General features: G+C 40.5%; 1 protein-coding gene across 1 annotated transcript in view; it reads right to left on the reverse strand.

The window, feature by feature from the left end:
• Positions 1–15,029, reverse strand: part of DLC1 (DLC1 Rho GTPase activating protein) — an 87,992-nt gene extending 72,963 nt beyond the window's left edge. Inside the window, exon 1 of the mRNA XM_026033503.1 lies at positions 14,818–15,029. Coding sequence (XP_025889288.1) covers positions 14,818–14,932 — 115 coding nt within the window. The 5' untranslated portion in view covers positions 14,933–15,029. The remainder of the gene's footprint in view (positions 1–14,817) is intronic.
• Positions 15,030–23,346: the final 8,317 nt, after the last annotated feature.

The raw sequence follows: 23,346 nt of genomic DNA on the forward strand, positions 1-23,346 counted from the left end.
AAGTCAGCAGGTATTAGAAAAACAATAACAGCAAAAGCGCTTTGTTGTTGTCAACCAGCGAGCTAAGTCAGATGTTCGATTTAAAGAAAACAGATGTACAGACACTACTAAAGGAAACGGGGCGCCTTTGATCTCCCTGGCTTCTGCTGCTCACTCACAAAGGGCAGTTGCTTCCATTAATGAGGCTTTTCTAATTTATTGGGTTCACTGATTTCATGTACCTGGACCAGGAGGGAAATTGCACCACTCTCTAAGAAACCACTTTGAAATCTTGTAAATATTGAGCCATAAAGCTCACATGTCACTTATTGCTAACAAGCAGCATATACCTGTAAATATTTTGTGTAAATTTAAAGAATGTGAATGGTGAGAAGGACTAGAGGCAATGCACTTTTAGATGAGCTGGTATTGCTTACCTTTAAGTGAGGGACTAAGGTGGTAGAAGAGAGACATCATCCTTTAAAATGATTTAGAATCACTTGGCAGAAAATTAAACAGAAGTCCACCACAGAAAATCCCTTTTCTCATATCCTTAGAACCACTCATACAAATGAGACCAAATGGCTTAATAAATTAATGACTGACTTGCACACATCAAGGAGCTTCTAATTATACCCATTACACTTATGAGATCAGTATCTTGTGCTGTACATATTTAGCTTACCAACCTCTGCAATTTAACAAGAATTTACCACAGATGAGTCTCATATTCATGACAGTTCTGTTAGGTGTATATATATATATTTTTTTTGAAGAGTCGGTGCCTAAAACTTGCTAATCTTCAAATTTTAAAGATGCCTGGATAGCTTTAAAAGTTATTCTCTCACGAGGGCTATTTACTGGAGCAGCTGTTAATCTGTGAACAGGCATTCCATAGACAGGTAAAATAAGATTAATTTACACTGCTGTTTGCCTAGTTTACTAGCTGTTGCTGAAATACTGGATTACTTAGATTCTCAGTTTTATTGGTAATTCACTAGGCTTTTTGGATAATAAAAAGTTAAATAGTGAGCTCCCTTCATTCTCCTCTGATGAATGTTATGATACCTCAACTTTTGCTGACGTGCCCTGCATTCTCCAGTAATGCCTTTGCAGCCTCTCTCTTTAATTTGCCTTTACACCCTGTATTTACAAAGCTGTCTGTTGACTACAAAAATCCCAGTGCAGTTTATTCCTCTTTTTTACCTTTAGTGACATTTCAATTTCCTATAATTTCTTTAATGCCCCTGTAATATTTAAAACATGCTTCCAGTTCAAATCAGGCAACTAATGCCATACATAACTCAAGAAGCCATAGATCTTCTTTTGAAAGTTTATTGTGTTGCCACACAACAGAATTGCATTATAAAATTTTTCAGCCCTGTCCTGCTCTTTTTTTTTYAGACACAGCACTGCTTTCCATGCTCTGCTTTGCCTGTGTGCTCGCATCCCTGCAGTGTGGGCACTGCCTTGACAATATTTTGAGCAGGACTTCTCTGCAATGATATGATATGATATGATTCAATATGATACATTGGAACAGTTGGTGTTCCAACCCTMAGCTCAATTGAGTTGTTATTACTGCTACTATTCTCTCAATTAAAGAAAATTCACATTTGTTTGAAATGAGTCCTTTGCTTAGGAAAAGGTTATTCTAAGCCTATTTTCTGCTTTTACTAGAAACCTTATTCATTAATTCCAGCCAATAATTTTCCTGTCTCTGTAGAGCACTGACCTAGCATCTCAGTGGTTTCTTTGTAGACCATTTTAATTAGCTACGTTTATATAAAATACTAGGTCTTTTGATGTAGCGAATTCGTTCAATAAATTAATTTGACATTGAAAATAGAGAAAAAAAAGGGAATTATTTGCTGCTTTAAAGTTGGTTGTGGCATCCTACATTATTTGCACTGGTCAGAAATGGTGGTTCAGAGCGACAAAACTGAATTTCTCTGAGATGACTGGGGTTTTTTTTGCGATGTCAGAAACGTTTCATCAGAAAATTTCTGAAAAGTTTCAGATGAGTAACATAGTGTGTCTGAGCGAGGCAAATGAAAGCCAGTCTCAGTACAGGAATTTTATTTCCATTTCTTTTTAATTTTTTTTCATAGGGAGTTATGAGGCTTCTCCACTTTTTCTGGCTTTCTTTATATAGCAGCGGTGGGTGCCTCTCTGCTGAAGCACCAGCTTTTTTGCAGACCTCCTGAGGAGTCAAAGGGCTTTTTACGCACAATAAGAGATTGCTGATGGAAATGAACAGCTTGAATTTTGCTAATACAATTCTGTTGGATTTCCTGTAGGAGTTTTTTGCTACGCCTATTATCTCRTAAGAGCTGACATTTTTAACTGTACTCTGTTTAAAATGTAGTCCCAGACAAATACAATGCGTAATAATCATTATTCTAATATTTTTATGTAGATGAATTGTTTAAATACTGCTGTGTTTTGAGATAGATTTTCCTTCTGGTGTAATTCTCCTCCCTTGCTTGCAACACGAAGCACAGTGAAAAAGATCTTTCCCACTCCGAAGAAGAGAGCCTTGCTCTGAGCTTTCTCTCCTCAAATAAAACTTAACCTAGAGCTCTGTTACTTCATGTTACTGCACAGGACTAGCCAGGGGAGCTCAGCACCTGCTGCAGGCACTGCACAAACACATGGTTATTGCCAGTCCTTGCCTTGAAAAACTCTGTAGTCTGATCTCGTGTCAGAAAACTGAAYGGAGGGAGCTGAAATGGAGTGAGGCGCTGGGGACAAAGGGAGCACTGGAGTGAAGGATCTCAAATAGAGGGGGCAGAGAAGAGTTAAATCCCTGCGGAGATTTCCCCAGGTGGTGGATACTGAAACCTCATGTTTGAAATTACATCTTGCTGTGGTAGCTCCAAAGAACTGGAACCAGATGTGCTCATCGTTACCCATCAGGCCACCCTGGCAAGCTAATTTTRCCAAATAGCCCAAATATACACAAAGCTGTAATGACCTTTAATTCCTAACAGCTTCAGTAGATCTTATTAAAAGCAGTGGTGGGTACAGGGATCAGAAACTACTGGTTTCAGCTTTCAAATGAGCTGTCTGAGGACCCTAACCYGAGTGACATTACAATATAAGATGTCTTATGAGCAAAAGGATTACTATAAATACTACTAATTAAGATATGGAAGAAGCACATGGACTTTTTAAAAGGAGAAGTAAAACAGGTTTCTTGGTAATCGCTTTTACTTTTGAGRAGAAAACGAAGAGAGGAAATTTCTGTTCTTAAAAATACAGACCTGATGGGATGATAATGGGAACAATATAAGAATGTAGATAATGGGATAATAGGAAAGGATTTCGATTTTATAGTCACCCATAAACTCGGTAACGGCAGTTCAGTGCAAGGGTACAAGTTACAAGCTTTCTATGCAGGCTTGCTAGACTATGTCTTTTTCTCAGGGTAACCACATGCGTTGAGAAATTCCAGCTATCTTTTCACTGATCTTTAAAAYGTGATCAAAATGCCTATCTTCATATAGTTCTTTTTTTTTCTGTCAAACGACATTATTTTCTTTAGCAAATGTATTTCTGCTTTCACATCAGCAAAATTCCTTGCCCTCGTGAGAAACAGGCTATATAAATTCTTTGCAATCAAAAAGTATTTCCATTTGAGATCATCTGACCTTATTTCTTGAAGTACAACGGGCTATTTTATAACAAGATTCCTACAAAATTCTCCCAAGTTAAGATCATAGAATAACTTAACAATATCAATAAACAAATTGAGATTTTCATTTCTAATCCTATCTCTCTCTCTCTCTTTTTTTTTTTTTCTTAATTTCATGGAGTATCTGTTCTTTACCTGTTTGAATTCTGTGTATTTAGCCAGTCAACAAAAAAATCTTCAGAGGATAATACTACAGAAATATGCTGGCCAGCTTCAGTAAAGTCAATATACCATAAAAGATAACCATATACATACTTTAAGATGTTTTTAAATTTCTTGCAGGTAAGGAAGAAAGTTTCTTTCATAATTAGACAAAGAAAAGATGTTTCATATTGTATTATGCCAGATTGCAGGCCAAACCCTTAAAGCCTGCAGTTTCATACAGACAACATATGCCCTTATGAAATAGAACAGATTTTACCAAGTACTTTTACAGAACAAAATCAGTTTGAAAAGTGGCCTGAAGCTCTCCTAAAAGCTGCCATGGCTGGGAAATAAGCCAGAGAGTCTGTTTCTACAATACTGGTGCTGATGCCAGTGATAAATATTTGTGTAGTCATTTTCCACCCTTGCTTCAAGTGCAGTGCCCGAGCTCTTGCTTGCTTGAGAGTCCTAGCGGACCACAGATAACTTTATCTTCCAAAGAACAAGAGGGTCAAAGAAATCAAATTATAAAAACTATTACTACTGTGTGAAGATTTAGAAAGTGGATATCTATGAAACAGGATAATATTCCTTTTAAGATATTCTCCCTGCCTGCTTCTGTAACAGAGGCATCTACACTGGAACACATAGAGATAGATGCTTTATTATCGAAACTCTATAAATTAGAATCATATATATACATATATGATAAGTGTATATGATTCTGTCTCACACCATGTACAGCAGTGTAGGCACATACTTTAGATAGGTTAGATCTGCTAATCCTAAGAGCCTTTTTGATCTTAGAAGAGAAACCATAGCTATCCATATGATCTGAGATGATAGAAGAACAACTTGCATTTCCACCCACAGAGCCCTCAGTGGACTCTCAGTTGAAACCAAGATTAGCTTTAGCTTTAGGAAAGAGAATGAGCAGGAGAGAACCTTAAAAAATTCAGTTATATGGGTCTTCTTGCTTAAAAATGTATTCACTTTATACTAAAGAAAAACAAAAGGCGAATCAACACAGCAGGAGAAGCACATATATTTGTGTATGTGTGTTTGGTGTATGCTAATTTATTAACATCACATCAGAATGGTCTCTTCTGGTTACCAAACTGAATGTCAAGATTTTATCAATAGTTTAAGGTTCATTAGACCCTTAAGTTCCTAAAACATGTGGTGTGCAGAAGATTATGGTCAGCGCTTTAATATTAGCTGGAATTGTAAGGCTGTTCATTCAGCAAATTCTTAGAGCAGCAAAGCAAACAAATTGATCAACATAAATGCTTCACTGCAATCTCGTTTCCACTGGTTCTGCCGAATGAGCAACTCTGGGGCAGCACCGGCTCTTGCTAAGAGGGRAGTTTCACTTTTCAGTCCTGTTGCATGAATCTGCCACTCCACCATCAGTGAAAAGCAGCAGGAGACAAAAGTCACTGCTGCAAAATTGCGACAACAGAAGTTCTGCTACTCTAATGCAACTGTCCTCACAATTTACATCAAAGTTTTTTTCTTCCTTTTGAAACCTAACATTCACTTGAGTCTGAACTCTTCATTTCTGCCCAGAACCACTCAAAACACTTCTTCCCCCTCCAAGTTACTGATCTAAGAATCCAGCTGAGAAGGAAACAAGCATCTTCTTACTATGCCACTCAGAAAAGACAATGTTTTCAATTTCACTGAAAAACATCACGCTAAAATATATCCAGTTACTTTAGTACATGCATGTGTGATGTACAACTCCAAGGCTAGACTCTAAGTTCAACTCTGTGTGGCATTCAACAAAAAACTTACTAAAACTTGCTAAAAAAATACTAAAATCCTGATTGGCAGAAATGTCATGGCAGATGAATCTCATGTCTTTTATTAGTCATTTTTTAATGAAARGGTTCAGGATGAAAAGAAGTAGGTCTGGATAGAGCTAATATCAAGACAAATACAACAATTCAGGAAGATATGTATCTGTCCGCTGGCAAATGAGAGATGTTTGACAAGTGACAGATATGGGCAAAGGCCAAGGCTATACTTCACTTTACAGCCTTCTGGACCACTTCACATCTCAGTCCTCTCATCTCTGCACACTTACTGCAAAGATGTCCGAATGACAGAGCACAGCCAAATTATGGAAGACACATTACACAAAGATCGCAGCCAACTGATTTTTCCCAACTGCTAACTATCTAGCTTTTAAAGAGAAACTTGCTATTACACTATTCTGTCTTAAGGAAAATCATATTAATGGATTGAATGACCCTTTGAACATTTCCCCAGCCTTATGGACCAGATCCAGTACAGTGCCTGAAGATTTTCTGCCGTGGCAAGGCAAGCCCAACAAGGCAAGGGCACATGCCAAAGCCTTCTCCTTTGTGGCTCACCAGAGCGGTCCCCTTGTTATTTCAGCTCAGGTGGCAGATACTCTAGTACATTAGGATGGCTGCCAAAAGACAACTTCAGACCATCAGGTAGCATGAATAACATAGCACAAATTTTGAAGGATGCTGCTACATTTTTACGAAGAGCTGCTTAAAACCCTCCTGTAATACTGACAGAGACAGACAATAAACCCATGGCTGAACAGATGGAAGAGCTCTTGTGTTGGTTCTATCTCGTCTCTTTTGTCATAACAAGCAGCAAAGCAATAAAGATCTAAAAAAATAAAACCAAAAAGCACATGGGAAAACAAAATTTCCTTTGTCCACGGACCTTTACACCAAGGCTTTTTACTGAGTAGCTTCCCTCTGAGGAATGGACTAAACTCTTATGCATATTTACATGATTGATTTACTCCTTGAGAGTAGAATCTGCCTAAATATTCCTCTAGTATTTTTATTAGATCTTCTACATTAACCCAGATATGTGTATATCAAACACACCGAGAGAAATATCCATACTTCATAAACAAAAATTACTGCCAGCTGACCCTCTTACAGTCTGAAAATACTAATACCAACTTCTGCTATAGTGAGATATTCCCATGTACTGTATCCTCAATTCCTCCTAGTTTCTTTTTTTTCCTCAGTTCAGGGGATGCCAGCCCTCCCTGAAGTTCCTGCAAGTGGGTAAACTTGGAGCTGTGGATGGAGCTCAKATGGTTGATAAATAAGTATTGACCAATATGTATTTTTTGCTCATGGTAAACATATTAGTATATGTTTACATGTGCACCACTTTATCCCTTCTGAGCACTGACGTTAATTATCTCGCAGATTATATTCCCTTCAGAGTAGGGATTTCTTGATCTCAAGTTCCTTGCACAGTGCTAAACATGTTTAAGCATGCAGTGAATAATAGAGTCAATAAGCCTAGCCTAGCTCTGGTGTCCCTCTCTCACATACCCGCATGCACGCATGCAGAATTTCACTMCATGAAATGCAAGCTTAGACACAATTTTAAAAATTTGCCTCAGTGTCTCAATGAGATGTGCATTGCAAGATAATCTGTTCCGCTAGCACTCGTTTTATTTGCAGTGGGAAAAGGCCAGTGGAGCTAACCTTTGGAAATTTTTCAAATTCTTCTAATTGGAATCCTGTCACATAAAATTACCAAATATGTAAAACATTTACATAAAGCAGATACTAGACAGCTTGGATCTGCATTTTTTTCATATGCTGTTTATTGGCCATTTTTTCCTTAACAAAAGTATTCAGATCCTAATGTGAAGCCTACAGCATGACTGTGATCCCTCCTGCATCTGGGGCAATAGTGGCATTCCTTCAGAGTAATAAATATTCTCTACATGGCAATTAACTTCTATATGGCAAATACAAAGTTCAGGAGGCTGCAATTAATATTATCGTATGTCCTCTATTTCCTGCTGTCTTCATAGCTTAACGTGTTTACTTCTAAATTGGAACAAAATTAGCAAATCATATAAGTCATTTTTACTGAAAATAGCAACTCAGTGATATGTTTCCTATCATCTAGGACTGACCTTCCCAAAGGCTGGAACAGCATACTGTAATAAGAGAAATCAGTTATCTTGGGTCTCAGCCAAACACTAATTTCATTTCCCTGGCTGTCCCCTCCTTCCCAGCTCTTCTCCCTGTTCCCCCCAGTAACACTCACATATGTGAGCTGGAGTTAAGAAGTTGCAGTTGGTAAACAAAACGAAGGCAAAACTGCTAAGAAGTTAATGAAAACATCACTAAGTCAAAACATCTGGATCTCATCATCCGCCTCTGACGTAAGGAAGATGTCCAGATGTTAGCAGAACTGTAGCAGTTGTAATTTTTGAGAGCGAGGCTCTTCCAAACAAGCAGATAGAAAGCAGTTCAGCTCTTTCAGCAGTTCTGAGGARGGTTTCGGATACACAAGGGCCTTGGAGGTGGGTGCAGGGCCTGGTGGCTGCTGAGGACATGGGCAGCGCTGGGAGCGGGCCCCAYGAGGCCGCGCTCCCGAGAGGCGCCAGCGTGAGGCCAAGGGAGCAAGTGTCGCAAGGAGAGGCTTCCAGCGAGGCTAAATGCTCATCCCACGGCATCCAGGGTCTAACACTGGAGTTTAAAAATACTGCCGGTCATGGATTATGGACCTGGGCCCACAGTGCATGAACCTGGGCCTAGAGTGAGCTGACTGTAGTTTTCATCTTTTCATTCATTTTTAATTCCTTCCCGATGATGTGTACTTCCTAAGACCATGGATACTGAAAGGTTTAAACGATGAGGCTGTTTCYCTAGCAGGTGTATTGCTTTCCCTTTCCTCCCATGTGCAAGATGCCCAAGAGAGGAGCAGCACTGTTCCTATCTGGGTGCTCCTTCTCTGCACTGAGGGACGTTGCTCTGGGTTTGCTCCTCCCCGATATGGCCCACGCTTAGGAAGAAGCCTCCTCAGAAAGCAGCAAAGTGATTTCCAAACCTTCCTAATGGCTGACATGCCCTAGGGAGTGAATTTCTCCCAAACACATCCCTACAATCTCAGGCACTGGGCGGACTGTTTGTGTCAGCCCTAGGACTGGCTAGGAGCACTGTGGAAAAACAGAATGCTGACAAAAAGGGTGTATTTCCATAATCTCTTCCAGCTGTTGCAAATTGAATGCATGAGGATTTTGTAGCAACCACTTTTATAATGTGCTTAGCATACTGTGTACTTCTTATTGTAAACTTGGACAAAGAGAGACCATTGTTGTGTGCCGCTTACCCAAATGACAGAGGAACCCCGTGAAATGGATGTTTCGGATTTCACTGATGGAGGGAAATGTGAAAGTCATAAATAAAACTTTATGATTGTCCAGCCCACCAGCACTGGAAATTAGTTCTGCCAGATGGAAATACCCCTTGCAAACAGCCGAGGTGAGAGCGTATGCGCCCGTTCTGCCAACCTCCCTTGGTGTCAGCCTCCACATGAGAAGCACACAGGGACTGGGAACAAGACACTCCGGTGGGTACAAATCAGCACCACCAGAACTATGTAAAAGCTGCTGCGAGGGTCCTCTAACAGCCCTAGACAGAGAGTGACAAATTAAAAAATGCAACAGGGAATAAGAACCTGACAACAGATTTAACTGCCAATGCCATTTTGAATGAGGATTTTGACTGAAGGACTTTTGCTTTACAAGAACTCCACTCACCTCAGTGCCATAAAAACATGAAATAGTTCGTCTTACTTGAAATTGAGTTTAGTGACATTTTCCGAAAATGGACAAGTGTATGATGTGTATGAATCATAAGCAGAGTGGTGGGTGGATAGAGCATGGTTTCAGATTATATCTAATGTCTAAATTTAAAAGAAGAATCAGACCATCAAGATTAATATTTTTTCAAAAAAAGCCTAGTTATAATACAAGTTTCTTTTGTAATTTGAGGGATAAACAACATTTGAGGCCTCTTAAAGGGAGGAAACTTGAAGCTGATAAAGAATATATAACTATTCAACACAAATATATTATTATGTCTTGCTCTTTATATGCCATGCCTGTGCTATTGTAAATATATCTTTCTGTTCTTTCAAATGAGCCCAATATCATGCACTGTTTTGTTGTTAGTTTTCCATAAATTACAGTCTATTTACAAGAACACTTCAAAACAACAACCATCCTATATTTGATGGAATAGTATGCTATAGTATGTATTAGTATATATTTTAAAATTAAATTTCTATTTAATTAAATCTAAAAATAGATTTAATGTTTCATTTAAATATTTAAAATAATATGTAATAGCTTGGATAAAACAAACCTATAGCAAGTTGACCCCACAATCAGAAGTCATTTCCTGAGAACGCTGACACAGCTTAACAGGAACCTACACAAGGCTGTGTCTCACGTGGCCTCAGATTCTGCAATGTATCCAGATATTTTCTAAAACATTATTTCATCTACAGACACCAACATTTCTCCAGTCTCAGAATACAGCAAACACAGCAGTAATTTCTCTTCTACATAAGTATCAGGGATACGTAAAATGTATTGCAAGTTCTTGTCCTTCAAATGAATCTTTAAAAATTTCCCAAGGATGAAAATTAAGGAAACAAATATATGTTTACAACTGTAAGTCAGAGCTGGGCATTTATTAGGAATGAGGAAGTCCTACACTCACATATTTTGCAATCCATAAAAAGGCATGTTTTCAGGCATTATAACCAAGTGAAAGCTGCAAGTATAAAGAAGTGGAAGTATGGGGATGTTGATGATGGAGAACAAACCATCCTCCAGCAAGAGTAAATGGATGATCCCAGTGATCTGAGACAAAGTCATGAAGAGTTTGATATGGCAAGTATCAAGAAAAACTTAAATACTGATATCATTCGGACTAAACTTAAAGAAAAATAGATCTAGCCCAAAGAATCTGCACAAAAAACCCTGCATAAATAGATTTGAAATTAACATAGGATAAAAGGAGATTAGTCTATAATTTATAAGGATATATATAATCTTTCCAGATGATTCAAAGATTAAGTAGCACAATGAAAAGTGATCAATAATTTGAAAATTTCTGAAAATGGGTGATTTTTCTGTTTTTTTTTTTTTTTTTTTAAGAAAACAAAAAGAAAAAATAGAAAAGCCCATTTTATCTAAAATTATTAGTGGTAGGTAAATAAAAATGATAAATACGGATGTTGTCTTCAGGACTTTCATTGACTGAGCCAGTTCAACAAAACCAGTGCAATTCACAAAATCCTAATGGTTCGATAAACCCTTTTTGTCTACCGTACCAGACATTCCAGAAGACAATCTTGTTGCTCACTGAAAAATAAACTATTTTTTAAAAAGAGGTGTATGAATGGTTTGTTGGGCTCAGTGCCTGATTGTGTTTTCCAGAAATGCTGCTGAAAATGAGGAAAAAAAAGGATCTTTTAGTTGTCACATGGTGGCCACAATAGGTCTCAGTGCCCTGCAGACAAGTGGTGCACTGTCATCTACGGGACATCGTGTGCAGGCCCCAGCAAACATCTCTCCCACGTGTTTGGGGAGATGTGTGTCGTGGGGTTGTAAAAGCCTCCAGGAGGCTGCTGCCCCTGCGCATAAAATCCTAGTTGCATTTGAGTAGGTCCATCTGCCAAGTAAGGCCAAACGTGCTTCCTTTCCCAGCTGAGGATGTGGTTTGACATCAGTGAGGGGAATCAACTGCCTTTGAAATTCCCAAGCAAATGTTTCTGTTTCTCATGAGCGTGGTCACAGGAAACGTTATAACTTTTGTATCTCCCACTTGGAGAACCCAGCAATTTGTTTCTCATTCTGTTGTTTTATTCTTTGCTGTTCATTGCATTGCCCCAGATTATATCCCATCTCTACTGGACACATTTGATGTCCTAGCGATTGAAAATGCTCCCATTGTGTTTAGTGATTTATTTAGTGATTCATTTTCCACATTTTAAGATCACCAGACGTGACTATAAACATATGTCTACATTTTCTTTTTCTGTGTAAACTAAGAAAGAGAAGAGGCACCGAGTGGGAAATCACGAGCCATGCTGCCTTCAGAGCAGCTTGGCCATGGCTGCGACTTTCTGCCCCTCAGGGTCTGTATTTCACATGCCACGCTACTCCGGTGCGTTCCCGTATCCCTACGGATGCGCTTGGCTGCACATCCCTGTTGGGGATGGTGCGGCCCAGGAGGACGTCCTGCCTGCCCTCTGCTCTCCATCCCATCACTGGGCAGCATCTCAAGCAGGGACGAACTGGGGGGTAAAATGCAGCCACCTCTAACCACAGTCATCTTCATTCTGTGGAGTTTCAACCCTGTCTCTAAGCCCTAAGATACATTTGGTCCAAGCTTAATGCTGTCTTTCTTAGGTGTCATTAAGATCATATGACCTAGTCTAAAGATATTTTTGGAAATAATTTTCCATGGTCTTTTCCCGGGGTATTCTGCTAATAAGAGGTCAGCATTGCTGCCTGCTGGATGATTGCATCGTACTGTATTGCCCGATTTGCTGTCATGGGGAACAGGCTAGAACTTTCCCAGGCAAAACATTGCTTGGATTATTTTTTCTTGCATATGTCATAAAGAATGCATAGTTCACATTTTCTAATTTCTTCTGCACATATCATGTGCTTTTTTAAAGGTGTGTCCTGATAACACAAATTGCTGATGCAAGTGGATTTCTCATTTCAGTGTCATGACCTGTCTTCGCCGTTTTAGGCAGTCAGCAGTTTCAACTGCTGATATTCTGGAGAGCAAACAGAGCAGGGACACAGTTTGTTGAGGCTCCATTTCTCTTCTCAAATCTCTGTTGATTTATGAAATATTTTCAGGAATTCAGCCTCATATCTCTCATCCAGCTATGCATTGCCCTGCATATTGGGGCTCAGCCTGATGATTAAATGACTTTCTGATAGAAAGCAGCTCAAATATATTAGTGGACCGACAACAACTACGTCACCAGCACAGTCTGGAAAATGGAACTGTCACTACTTTTAAGGGTCCTCCAACATCTAAGCCTTGCATTGATAAAAACGGTGAYGGCTCATAACCATCTGCCAAGCAGAATAAAAACATGCTGGCCCTTATCAGCACAGTTGAAGAGGCTGGAGGGTTCACGTTCACTCATTACTAGGAATGCAACAGTCTCAAGAAATATAATTAGCAGTTGTTTATCCTCCAAATATTTGTCAATCACATGCAACATTAAGTATATGTACTTTTCAAGGCCTTTTTATATCCTGATAAAATCCATATATTTTCATATGTAGGTCACATACAGAATGGACAAATGACATACCATTATTTGCTTCTCTGTGTGAGCTGGTGAGAGGAGAACAGTTTCATAGAAAACAGTTGGTAGTTGTCTTATTTGGAAGCAGGACAGAGATTCTTGGAGCCTGCTGATGTGAATGCCATTCTGAATTTAACTATAAATTAAGAAGCTTACTTCAAGGCATTCACATAAACATCTCTAGCAGGTGGAATGGAAACTAATTCCAGGGTAAACAAGTGTCCAGCTGACCAGGCAGATTAAACAGAGGTCCACTTGGCCCCACCAGCTTCCCTTTTATAGGTCTGTGTAAGCTCCTGGCCTCTCTTTCCAGGCTTTCTTTCCTCTCCCTGCCCCTTCCATTGGGGTTTCAGTGTGTTGCAAGAGTTGCTCTGAGACAAGACCCGATGTTGTGACTGCCCTCCAAGCCCTTCAGTCCTTAAGCTACCAAAAAAGTCCAGCTTCGTTTCTCTAACACACCTTGGAGACACGAAACAGATGGTCTACCCAGGTCAATTTATCATGGGAAAGGAGACTAATGGCTGCTCTTTCACAACGAGCAGAGCACTGAGGTTACTGCCATGTCCCATCTCCAGTGACACGGATCCATGAGGCCTCCCTGTAAAGCAGTGCTAAGGAGACTCGCAGTCCTTTGCTGTCTGTGAGAACAGCCACAGAATTGGCCCAAATGCCAACACTGTGGCCAGTACATGGCCTTTAAAAGCTGCTTTGGTTTAAAGCACATTTCTATGCCCACTGCTATAATTAGTAACTTTATGGATGTAAACTACTCCTTACATCCCATTTAACGTAAGAGCRCTGGAGGAAGACTTTGAACAGAAGTATCTTAATACTGTTTTCCTTGGGATTCTAACACAGATGTCTATTGTAAAGCTGTTTTTCTTTACAGGCCATGGCTGCCCGCTGCCTAATTACCTGATGCAATCGCTTTGGGAATCAGTGCGCCATCACAAATGTCTTACATTACCTAACGGCTCATATTTCTCCAAAAGATAAAGTGCAGGAAAAATGATGCAAAAGTTCAGTTTACATTAGGGGGCCATAAGGTCTGTCTCCTGGTCATCTCCGCCTCAATGGTATCCCGGCGCTCCTTTCTCCTCCCTCCTGGCCTCGCGGCAGCCCGAGCCGCCCCCGGAGCGCGTGTACAAACAGACGGGGCTCTCCGGCACGTCCCGCCCAGCCTGCCCCTCTGCCACCCCTTTGGAAGCCTCTAAACGCCGATAATGAAAATAACCACCCCAAAGCGTGAATGAGACATCTTCAGCCTAACACATGGCTGCAGGAGAGGGGATAAAAGAATAGTGAAAATACCTTTTTCTCCAGCCCTCTATTATGGTTTGCCTCAGGTCTGGAGCCTTTGCGAGTCAAAATAAAAACATGAGCTGCAACCCTAGAGTTGTTCCTAATTTATACCTCAGAAGCCTCGCTCTGGCAAACCTGACACTCGCACCCCCTGCCAGAGGAAACACCAGCAGTGGTTGAACATTCAGCACCGATACCCGCGCTGCCGCCCTCGCCGGCTCCGCAGCGCTGCCAGCCCGGCGCGCGGGGCACATCCTCGCGCTCCTCGCAGCCAAACAACTCGCTGCAGCGGGAGCGGCTCCCACCGCCCCTGCGGAGCAAAATTCCCCCGGCCTTTCCTTCCATTTACGTTTCTYGCGCGCGCAGAGCAAAACCTACACAGCCCCACTGTAGGCGTAGCCCCCACGTAACATGACACAGAAACAAAACACAGTACAGAGAATTCAACGCTGCCTCATTATGCAAACAACCCTGCTAATTACCCTTATTGATTATGGCCCGGTAGCCCAGCTTAAAATATGCTTATTTAACCTCTGCCTCACCTGCCAGGCGTCTGTCTCTTGTGTTTTTCCAGATAACATCCAAAGCTCGGGCAGTGGAGTCCCTGATATGATCGCTGAAGGATCTTCTCAGAGGGGCTTTCACGGGGTGATTCATAATGCAGATCGATCACACATCCAGCACGAAGCGGCTGCCGTCCGGCCCCAGGGAAAGGGGCATTCTTTGCCCAGGGAATCTGCCTGAAAGCCCCCTCAGCAGGCAGGTTGTTACTTTCTGTAATCAGCCTTGTGGAGCTTTTCCTTCAAGAGTCAGGCATTGCAGTTCTCACTGCGGATGCAGGAAAGCTCAGACTGCAGCCAGCCTACTGGAAAGCTGCCAAAACCTTACATCTGGAACAGTTTACAAATGAGCTAACGATACAGTCATTTAGATTTGGGGCTTTATTTGTGGATATCTATAGGATTCTAGCTTCCTGTTTAATCAAATAACTTACTGGGCACATACTTGCATGCTCATTTATTAGGATATTTCCCTGCTTAACTGATATTTCAGGTAATATTTTATGCTTTGAAATGAAAAAGGCAAGAAAAAGAAAAGAGATAAAGTTCTTCTAAATATCTCTGGTTCAGTTACTTTCTTTTATTGCTCTATTTTTCTTGCATGTTTGTGGCACAAAATAGGGCCTGATTCTGAGCTCTCCCTGTGCAGTTATTTATGTCAGTGCAGTAATGAGAGGAGGGAAATACAAAACTGGCAGGAAAAGGGGAGTGGAGAAGGAAGAGAGAAGTAAAAAAGGGAATTAGGTCTTTGTATCTCTGCTAAATGGAAATACAAGATCTTCCAAACAAAAAAGTTTATATAGGATTCCAGTAACTCCCATTAGTAGCCACAGCCAAGAAAACCATTTGACCTTGCTTATTGTAATGACCTTGTTAATTGATTACTGTGGCCTGTGACTTCCCTGAGGAAGGAAGGAATAAAAGGGGAGTTGAGCCTCTCTTTCCCTTCCCAATATTAGCATGAGGTGCCTATGGGGATGTGTGAGGAGGGTGAAAGATCTAGCCTGCAAAGAAAATCCTCTTGGGTATCCCTGAAAGCAAGGACCAGGGAATCAAGTTGTCCTAGGGCTAAGTTGGGCCAGAGTCCTTTATTTTTACAGCAATGTTTGTAATTTAAAGTCAGATGCTGTTCTTTCCCTGAAAAGTATGATGTTATCATTAAAATTGATTGATAACTTCTCACAAGGTCAGCACACGCAGATCAAATTACAGGATCACAAGTTTCAGCCTGTGTTTTTCCACTCTTTTTGAACACATTAAGAACTAAACACTAGCTAATTTATTTACTATTTTCACTTTTTCTTGTCGTAACTTTTGAGTCCTCTTCCTTTTCACTAGCCCCTGTTTCCTCTAAGACAACTGCGCTCTTATTCCAACTCTGGAATGTGCAGGACTCACAACACTGTAACTGTGGGAAGAACTGGCTCACCACCTATTTAGTGCAAATCATAATTTCTTCCCACCTAGGCCTTTGTCTTTTGTCTTTATAGAGCATCTACAAATCCTGATGTCCTGTATACATGTTTGCACAGCAACAGAACAGCAACAAGGGAGGGATCTTTAGTGTTTGCATTTGGTTTCCCCCTCATATTCCTCCTACCTTTGGGGAGGTAGCGGGAGAAAGAAGCGGCCAACTTCTGGTGAAATTTCATACGATCAGACATTGTAAAWTTTTCTTAAACAGCAAGTGACAATGCTAACATAGGCAAATGCAGGCACAATGACCATAGTGTAATCTACCTAAAGAAACTTAGAAAACGTATATGGCCTATTTAGATGACATCTGTCTGGCACTGTTTCTATTTGCGTTCAGAAGGGCACTAGTTCATTTTTAAAATAGGCAGCAGTAAGTTGCAGGACAAGAGGCGATACTAAATCTGGAGCCCAGTATGTATATGTCTGTACTTGACCTAACTACCACTCTTGGGGAAGAACAAAAGGCAACGAGGGAGGAGGCAAAACAGTGGGTTTTTAACTAGCAGTGGTTACATCTACATAAACAACAACGTAGCCCCCAAGGARCGGATTTATATAGTAGATGAATAGCACTGAGGTTCTGACACACTACGGAGATTTACTTTGAATTGGGTCTACATGGGTTGCATAGACTCAATGAATCTTTACAAGGGGCTCGAGATCATTGGTGCAATGCCAGGCAGATTCCTCTGACTCAGCTGGATTTGAAAGCAATCCAGTTCAYGTCCTCCAAGAGTGGTTGGTGCTGTGAACCAAAGAGGGGTGTTGAGAGATTCATTTCAAAGGTATATTCCTGATCCAAACTAAAGCGTTAATAAAGACGCACCTACTATCATTCATTTTAGCAGTTCAACCAACCAGAGTGCAATATATATTGCATCACGATCAAGCATAAGTTCTTTGTGATTTTTTTAGGTTGTTCCATATGTAGACATGCCACAGCTCAAAATATTTAAAATRGCCTGTGCAACCAGTTCAGAAAAGTGAGCTGGAAAAGGTCAAAATGACCTTTTATAAGAGGTGCAAAGGAGTAAAGATAATCTGTAACGCATCAGAGGAAGATGGCAAAGGGAGTCTGTCTGTCTGTCTGATGTTACTTTACACAATAGCAGATAATCTAAGCCAGGTTGTGTAAAGAATTTAATTACATGTTAGAAGAATTTTAATGAATCATGACTGGAAAATGCATTATATATAGGTTGCAAATATGGAAAGGAAATAAAAGGCCTTGAATTTTACAAAAGYTTGCAATCAGTGATCTAGAGGGAAAAGCAGTGAAAAGGTGAAAGTTATATACACTCAAAGAAATTCGCCAAGCATTTCTGCTAGAGAGGTATGTGACATTAACTGGGGACAGCAAATGAGCTAAGAGTTTGCCATACAATATGAAAGTATAAAATACTTTTAAATTCTGCTAACAAGAGGCTACAGTCTCTATTCTTATGTTGAGTAACATTCACCTGGAACTACGYGCTCAGTTTAGGTCTGTGCCTCGCAATATCCAAGAGGTGCTGAAAGAGGGGCCAGAATTTGATTCTGCAATGGGAGCAGCAGGGAATTTGTGACCATGACCACCAGAAGCAGCTCTTAGCTCCGCAYTAGGAAACATCCACACATTTATAAGAAAGCTGGCGGCTGCCTCTGCTGCTATATCAATAATTAGCTGATTAGCTAGCTATTGCTGCTGAGACCTTGCATCTCAGCACACCTCTCCATACAGGGCTTGCATGCCCCAATGCTACTGGAGAAAAATCACCGGACCTGCACAAAGTTAGTTACTGCCAAAATGATCATTCCTCACAGGGAGCCCTTTTCCTTGCAGCTCAGACACATTCCTGCTCCCTTTGCAAATGGGTCTACTTGTGGGGAGCCTTGAATCACATGCCTGCAGTTTCCCTCAGATTGTTTGTGTGGAAAAGCTGACTCCGTTACTCCGGTAAACACACGCTCATGGTCTGACCTGGCAGAGGATGCCACTGGTGCCAGGTAAATGTGTACAGACCTCAGTTGGTAAATCTCTGATGTAGGTCAACACAAATGTATTAGGTTAATTTACAAGGAAAGCTGTTAAACCAGTTAAACTAGAGGACTGGGAATGACATTAAAGAAAAAAAGATTTGAATAGTGAGATTTATGGACTGGCAGAGAAAATGTTTTCAAAGAAAATGGTAAAGATTTTGCTGTTATATTTGAAAATGTACGGAAAATATCCTGAAAACAAACATCTTGCTTCAGCTGAGAAGCGGTCTACACACCTTTCTACATCTTATAGTTACAATTCAAGTAGCTGTGTACAGGTACTGGAGCGAAATGCAAGCAAAAATAATCAAAATTCTAACCTTCTGACTAGCTTTTAGGTAAAATTTATGATGCAGCTCTAATGCTGTCCTTCACTTATTGAGAGACCAAAAGAAGACCAATAGCAGAAAAAGGCTTTGTGCTTGAATAGTGTTCATGGTGTTCAAAGTCACCAGCTCAGCTGCTTTCCAGAGGTATTTTATTTCATTCTAGTCAGTATTGCCTATTCAATGGCCAGGGTGAAGCAACAAAGAAGCAGTTATGGTCGAAAGGTAAACTGGAGGGGATCAACAAAGACGTGTGCTGGACTAAAAATAACACGAGGGAGAGTCTAGGGGAGCTCGGGGGTCTGTTGCTGACAAGCGAGGAATGCAGTAGTCAGTGCTCAGGGAGAAAGGTTACAGCTCACCCCGGGCAAAGCCGCGGCAGCACACACGTGCACAACAGCATGTGTGCTGGGGGAACGGCTTTTGCGGAATTCCAGAGGCAAATATTTATACGGGCCAGATCCCTACCGGCYCGCTCGGCAGGCTGGGAGCTGGGCGGCGTTTGTCCTAGGGCCGAGTCTTGCTCGGATGGACTTACCTGAGAAGAGCCCCACCAGCACTTGGCCAGCACTGCTCCTTCTGCGTCACCCTCTGGAGCGCACCCATCTTCCGACTGTTTTAGAAGTTCCACTTTTTCTCCCCTACTCTTTCTGAAAGTCTTGTCAGAAATGTCTTATTAATAAAGGCAAAGTGGTGCTGTGCTAAGCTTCCTCTCTAGGCTGTTACTTTAAAGTGCTGCTTGTCTTTAAATACATCATTCTCAGAGCAACTGAGGCCAGTAGGCAGGAGTGAATTCCTTATAACATCATCACTCCTCAACAGCTCAAGTGCAACGATGCCAAGTGCACCTGATTTCTGCTCCTTTAGGTGGTTCTATCCATACTTCAGTCTGTTAAAATAACAGTAAAAAAAATCCTTTTTTTTTTTTTTTTTTTTTTTTTTGGCATTAAGGCAAAGAGCAGACTGCATCAGGTACTCGCATCAATGGGAATGATGATTTCAGTCTTAGTTCTTGCATCTTCCATCTTCCAGCTTCTAGGAAGTAAACAGTGGACCTAGTTATGCAAGTCTAATGCTCTTCAGGCCTGGACAAAATGCATCAACTTCCTTTCCGAGTGTTTACAGAAGTGCAAATTCTTAGTTTATCTCCCTGGTTCATCTATGTGTTTCTGGCCTCTTGACTTGGGAAGGATGCGTGGAGTCAAAACGTGCACAGCCAGGCAGAGAGACGTCTATGAACTAAGAACTGTGCTGCTGGTTTGAGCTGTTCTGTGCCTTTGGTATGGGCTACAAGGAAGGGTAACACAGCAAACTCTGACCTTCTTCCTCTGCTGGTCTGTGCAGCTTCCCAGATAGCATGTAGGAAACCATCTTTCCCCTTGTTGCACAAACAGAACAGCAATGCTGTAACTCTCCAAAAGTATTACAAAACAAAAGCGTGATTTGGACACCAAATCCTAGGTCTTATGAAACAGCCTGCTGGGTACACAGCATGTGTCAGTGGTCACTGACTCGCCTCAGCCTCCAAAGACTGTCTGGGAGATCAGGCTGGGAAAGGAGCCCCTTGCATTTTGGCTTTTACATGTGTTGCTTTCCAAAAGAAAATACAATATGGCCGCATCTGCAGCATCTGAGAGATCTGACATGTATCAGACCTCTAGATGTGACAGAGCTACCAATATAAACAAAATGTGCTTTGTTGAAATAGGATTGACTTTATCAATCTCAGCAAAATACTCAATATGGAAAAGCCATAGACCAAAGAGATTTGATCTAATAAACCCCTCAATTTTTCAAATATGTAAGGTAAAAATGTAAGTTTCATTTAGCATCTAGGTGTCCCTTCATAAAGTTTCAAGCTATAGAACAGTTAGGGAGTCTTTCCAGCCAATGAACTCTTTTGTGCATGATATCCTCTCTTCTTCAGCATCTCAGCATCTTCATTTCTTTCTTTTTTTTTTTTTTTTTTTCCCCTTCCAGGCTGCCTTACAAGTTGTTCTCTGTTGCTTTTCTCTACCTTCTAAACCCTGCTGCATCTGCTTTGTCCTTGCTGTGAGTTTTGGTGCTTTTGTGGACTTTTCAATGTTTATGCGATTAGACTTCTTCTGGTTAAACACTGARAAGATCTTCTCAAAATATCTACCTGGAAAGACTCTTCACTGCCTTTTGTTGTCTGATAAATGCATGCTGGTGGCTTTATGTAAAYCCAGTAGAGCAGCTGAGGCCTTCAATTATATTCTTATTAGTTTCATATTAAATATGACTCCACATAAACACTAACAATATTTAACAAACTTCACAATTTGATTATGGTTCTGCTTTGCAAGCAGACCACAGCTTTACAGGAGCTCCCTGCACTTCAAAGTGAGCTTATCTGGTTGTTTCTGGATTGTGGTCTCACTATCACTGCATGCTACCAAAAATAAAAAATAAACCAATGTAGAAGAACATAAAACATTTCTAATCACAACCATTAAATACTAAACAAAGAGAAATAAATGAATACCATGAATAAAAATATATTTTYACTTTCAGTTTTTCATTAGTCCAAGTCAACCTGTTTTTATGCAACTAGATATAAACTCTCCTTACCTTATTCGAAAATCTAACCTTAAACAAACTGCTGCCAACGGGTTTTGAAATACTTCATATTTGCGAGGAAAAAAAGGGGGAAGCATTTAGTGAAAATGGCAGATCCCCCCCAAACAAAGAAATCCCTATTGTTAATCCTTATTAAAATTATTTCTCTCTAATCTTCTTACCAATCAGCGATTTTCCTTTCTTGATATCTATTGTCTCCTTCTGTCTTTCTCTCTCTCTCACTCTTCTGTTCGTGTCTGTGCTATCACACTGATATGGTAGGTTGCTAAAGGTTTTCCTCTTAAGCCATCCCTTGCACAAAACGGCAATATGAATAAGATGGTAAAGCGACAAAATTTTAGAGCTTATCTGCAGTTGTCAACAAAGACACTGCTTGTGAATAAAACCACCCTCCTTGTAAAACAGGGTTCAGCAGGTTCTGAATAACGTGGTGGTGACTGGCTGGTGTCTATGCAGGCAGCAATGACAAGAACATGAGTGTGGGGCTGTCACRCGAGCCTAGGGACTCATCTGCACCAGGGGGTGAGCAGGGAGATAGTTCAGAGCGCAGACTGAGATCACGCTCGACAGGGAGATCAAAGGACAGCAAGAAATTTTAAACCAAAGGGAAACTCCAAGTGTTTGCAGAGCGAGATGGAAAAGGCTCATTCCTGAGAAGATTTAGTGAGATTTAGGGGACTCATGTAAGTCATCTTCATTAAGGCTGCTCGTACTTTATTAAGTGACGTCAAAAGAGGCTGAATAATCCCTGCTGCTGCCACTGCTAACGCTGTGAAACACCGTCTGTGCAGAAGGTTTGTCATGGGGAAAAACCCCAAAAGTAGAATACTAACTAAATTCCTGGCTTGCAGTTTCAAAGACAGAGAAAACTGAAGAAAAAAGGAAATTTTCATAGCAAGTGATGACATCTATATCAGCAAGAAGGATCCAAACAAAACCTAAACATTTGGATAGGCATTAGAGTAGCCTCTCAGTGTATTTCAAGATTTCACTAATTAAAGCACTTTAGTCTGTGAATGCTAATTTCCCATCTCTCTCTCTCTTTTTYTTTTTTTTTTTTTTTTWAAATATTCATCCATTACTCTTATTTTTAATGTTTTAATGCTATTTATTGTCAATGTTGCCTAACTCTTCAGGTTCCTGTTTTCAGTTGCTTGTATCTGCCCTGCTAGAGCAGTTTGTCCTGGAATGGGCTGTGACAGAACTGCTTTGAAGTGTGTTATTTATGTTCTCATTTTAAAACCTGCTCTTAGAGGAAAATGAATGAAGGAATATGTTGTTTTGCTCATGTGAAAAATTGGAGGGAGTGTTCTTTAACAACTTCATTACATTTTGATACTGGAATTTGGTGTTTTGTAGAGATAACCCTTTCTGAGAGTTTCCTACAGACAGTTCTGTGAAGCAGCAGTAGCAACTGAGGGAGACAGGGCAGGGGAGGAGAAGACAACATGTTCCTCACCTACTGATGTCTTCATTGTATGRGTCCATTTGGCAACTATAATTCAGCTACTGGCTAGCTAGCAAGCCCCTTACGTAATATTTTAGTGTAACAAAATATATATGGAATAAATAGCACTTTAAACAATTACTGTTGTTGCTCTAAACAGAAGATCTTAGGGTCTTCCTTGCTGCAGAATATTCTTCATGATGTTGACCACAATTCTCTATATATGTATTTTTAAACCATGAGACCCCTGTATGTGTTGTGCATTATTTTATAGCATTTCTTTCYCTGTGGGTTCATAATTTCAACTGAAGTCTTGTAGTACCTGCTCATTACAAGTCCTGATGCTTAATCTTTGGGAGATAAAGAATCTAGTGTTTCACTTCACCGTTAGGGAAGTTTAATGCATCACAGACACAAGATGAAGCTTWGCAGGGAGTGTCAAACATAATTATTCTGCAGATTAAAGCAGTTATCATATGAACTGAAAAATATATTTTTAGCTACAATGAAGCCTTTGTGAATACCTTAAATATATACAAAGGAAACCTAAACTYCAGCTAAGGTTATGACTGGATGTTCATGTTTCATATTTACTCCATGAAGTTAGCAACGCTATTAAATGAGGTTTTCATGACACAGCCT

Source organism: Nothoprocta perdicaria, unplaced genomic scaffold (assembly GCF_003342845.1).
Source record: "Nothoprocta perdicaria isolate Ctin4 unplaced genomic scaffold, notPer1 scaffold_13, whole genome shotgun sequence".
Lineage (NCBI taxonomy): Eukaryota > Metazoa > Chordata > Aves > Tinamiformes > Tinamidae > Nothoprocta > Nothoprocta perdicaria.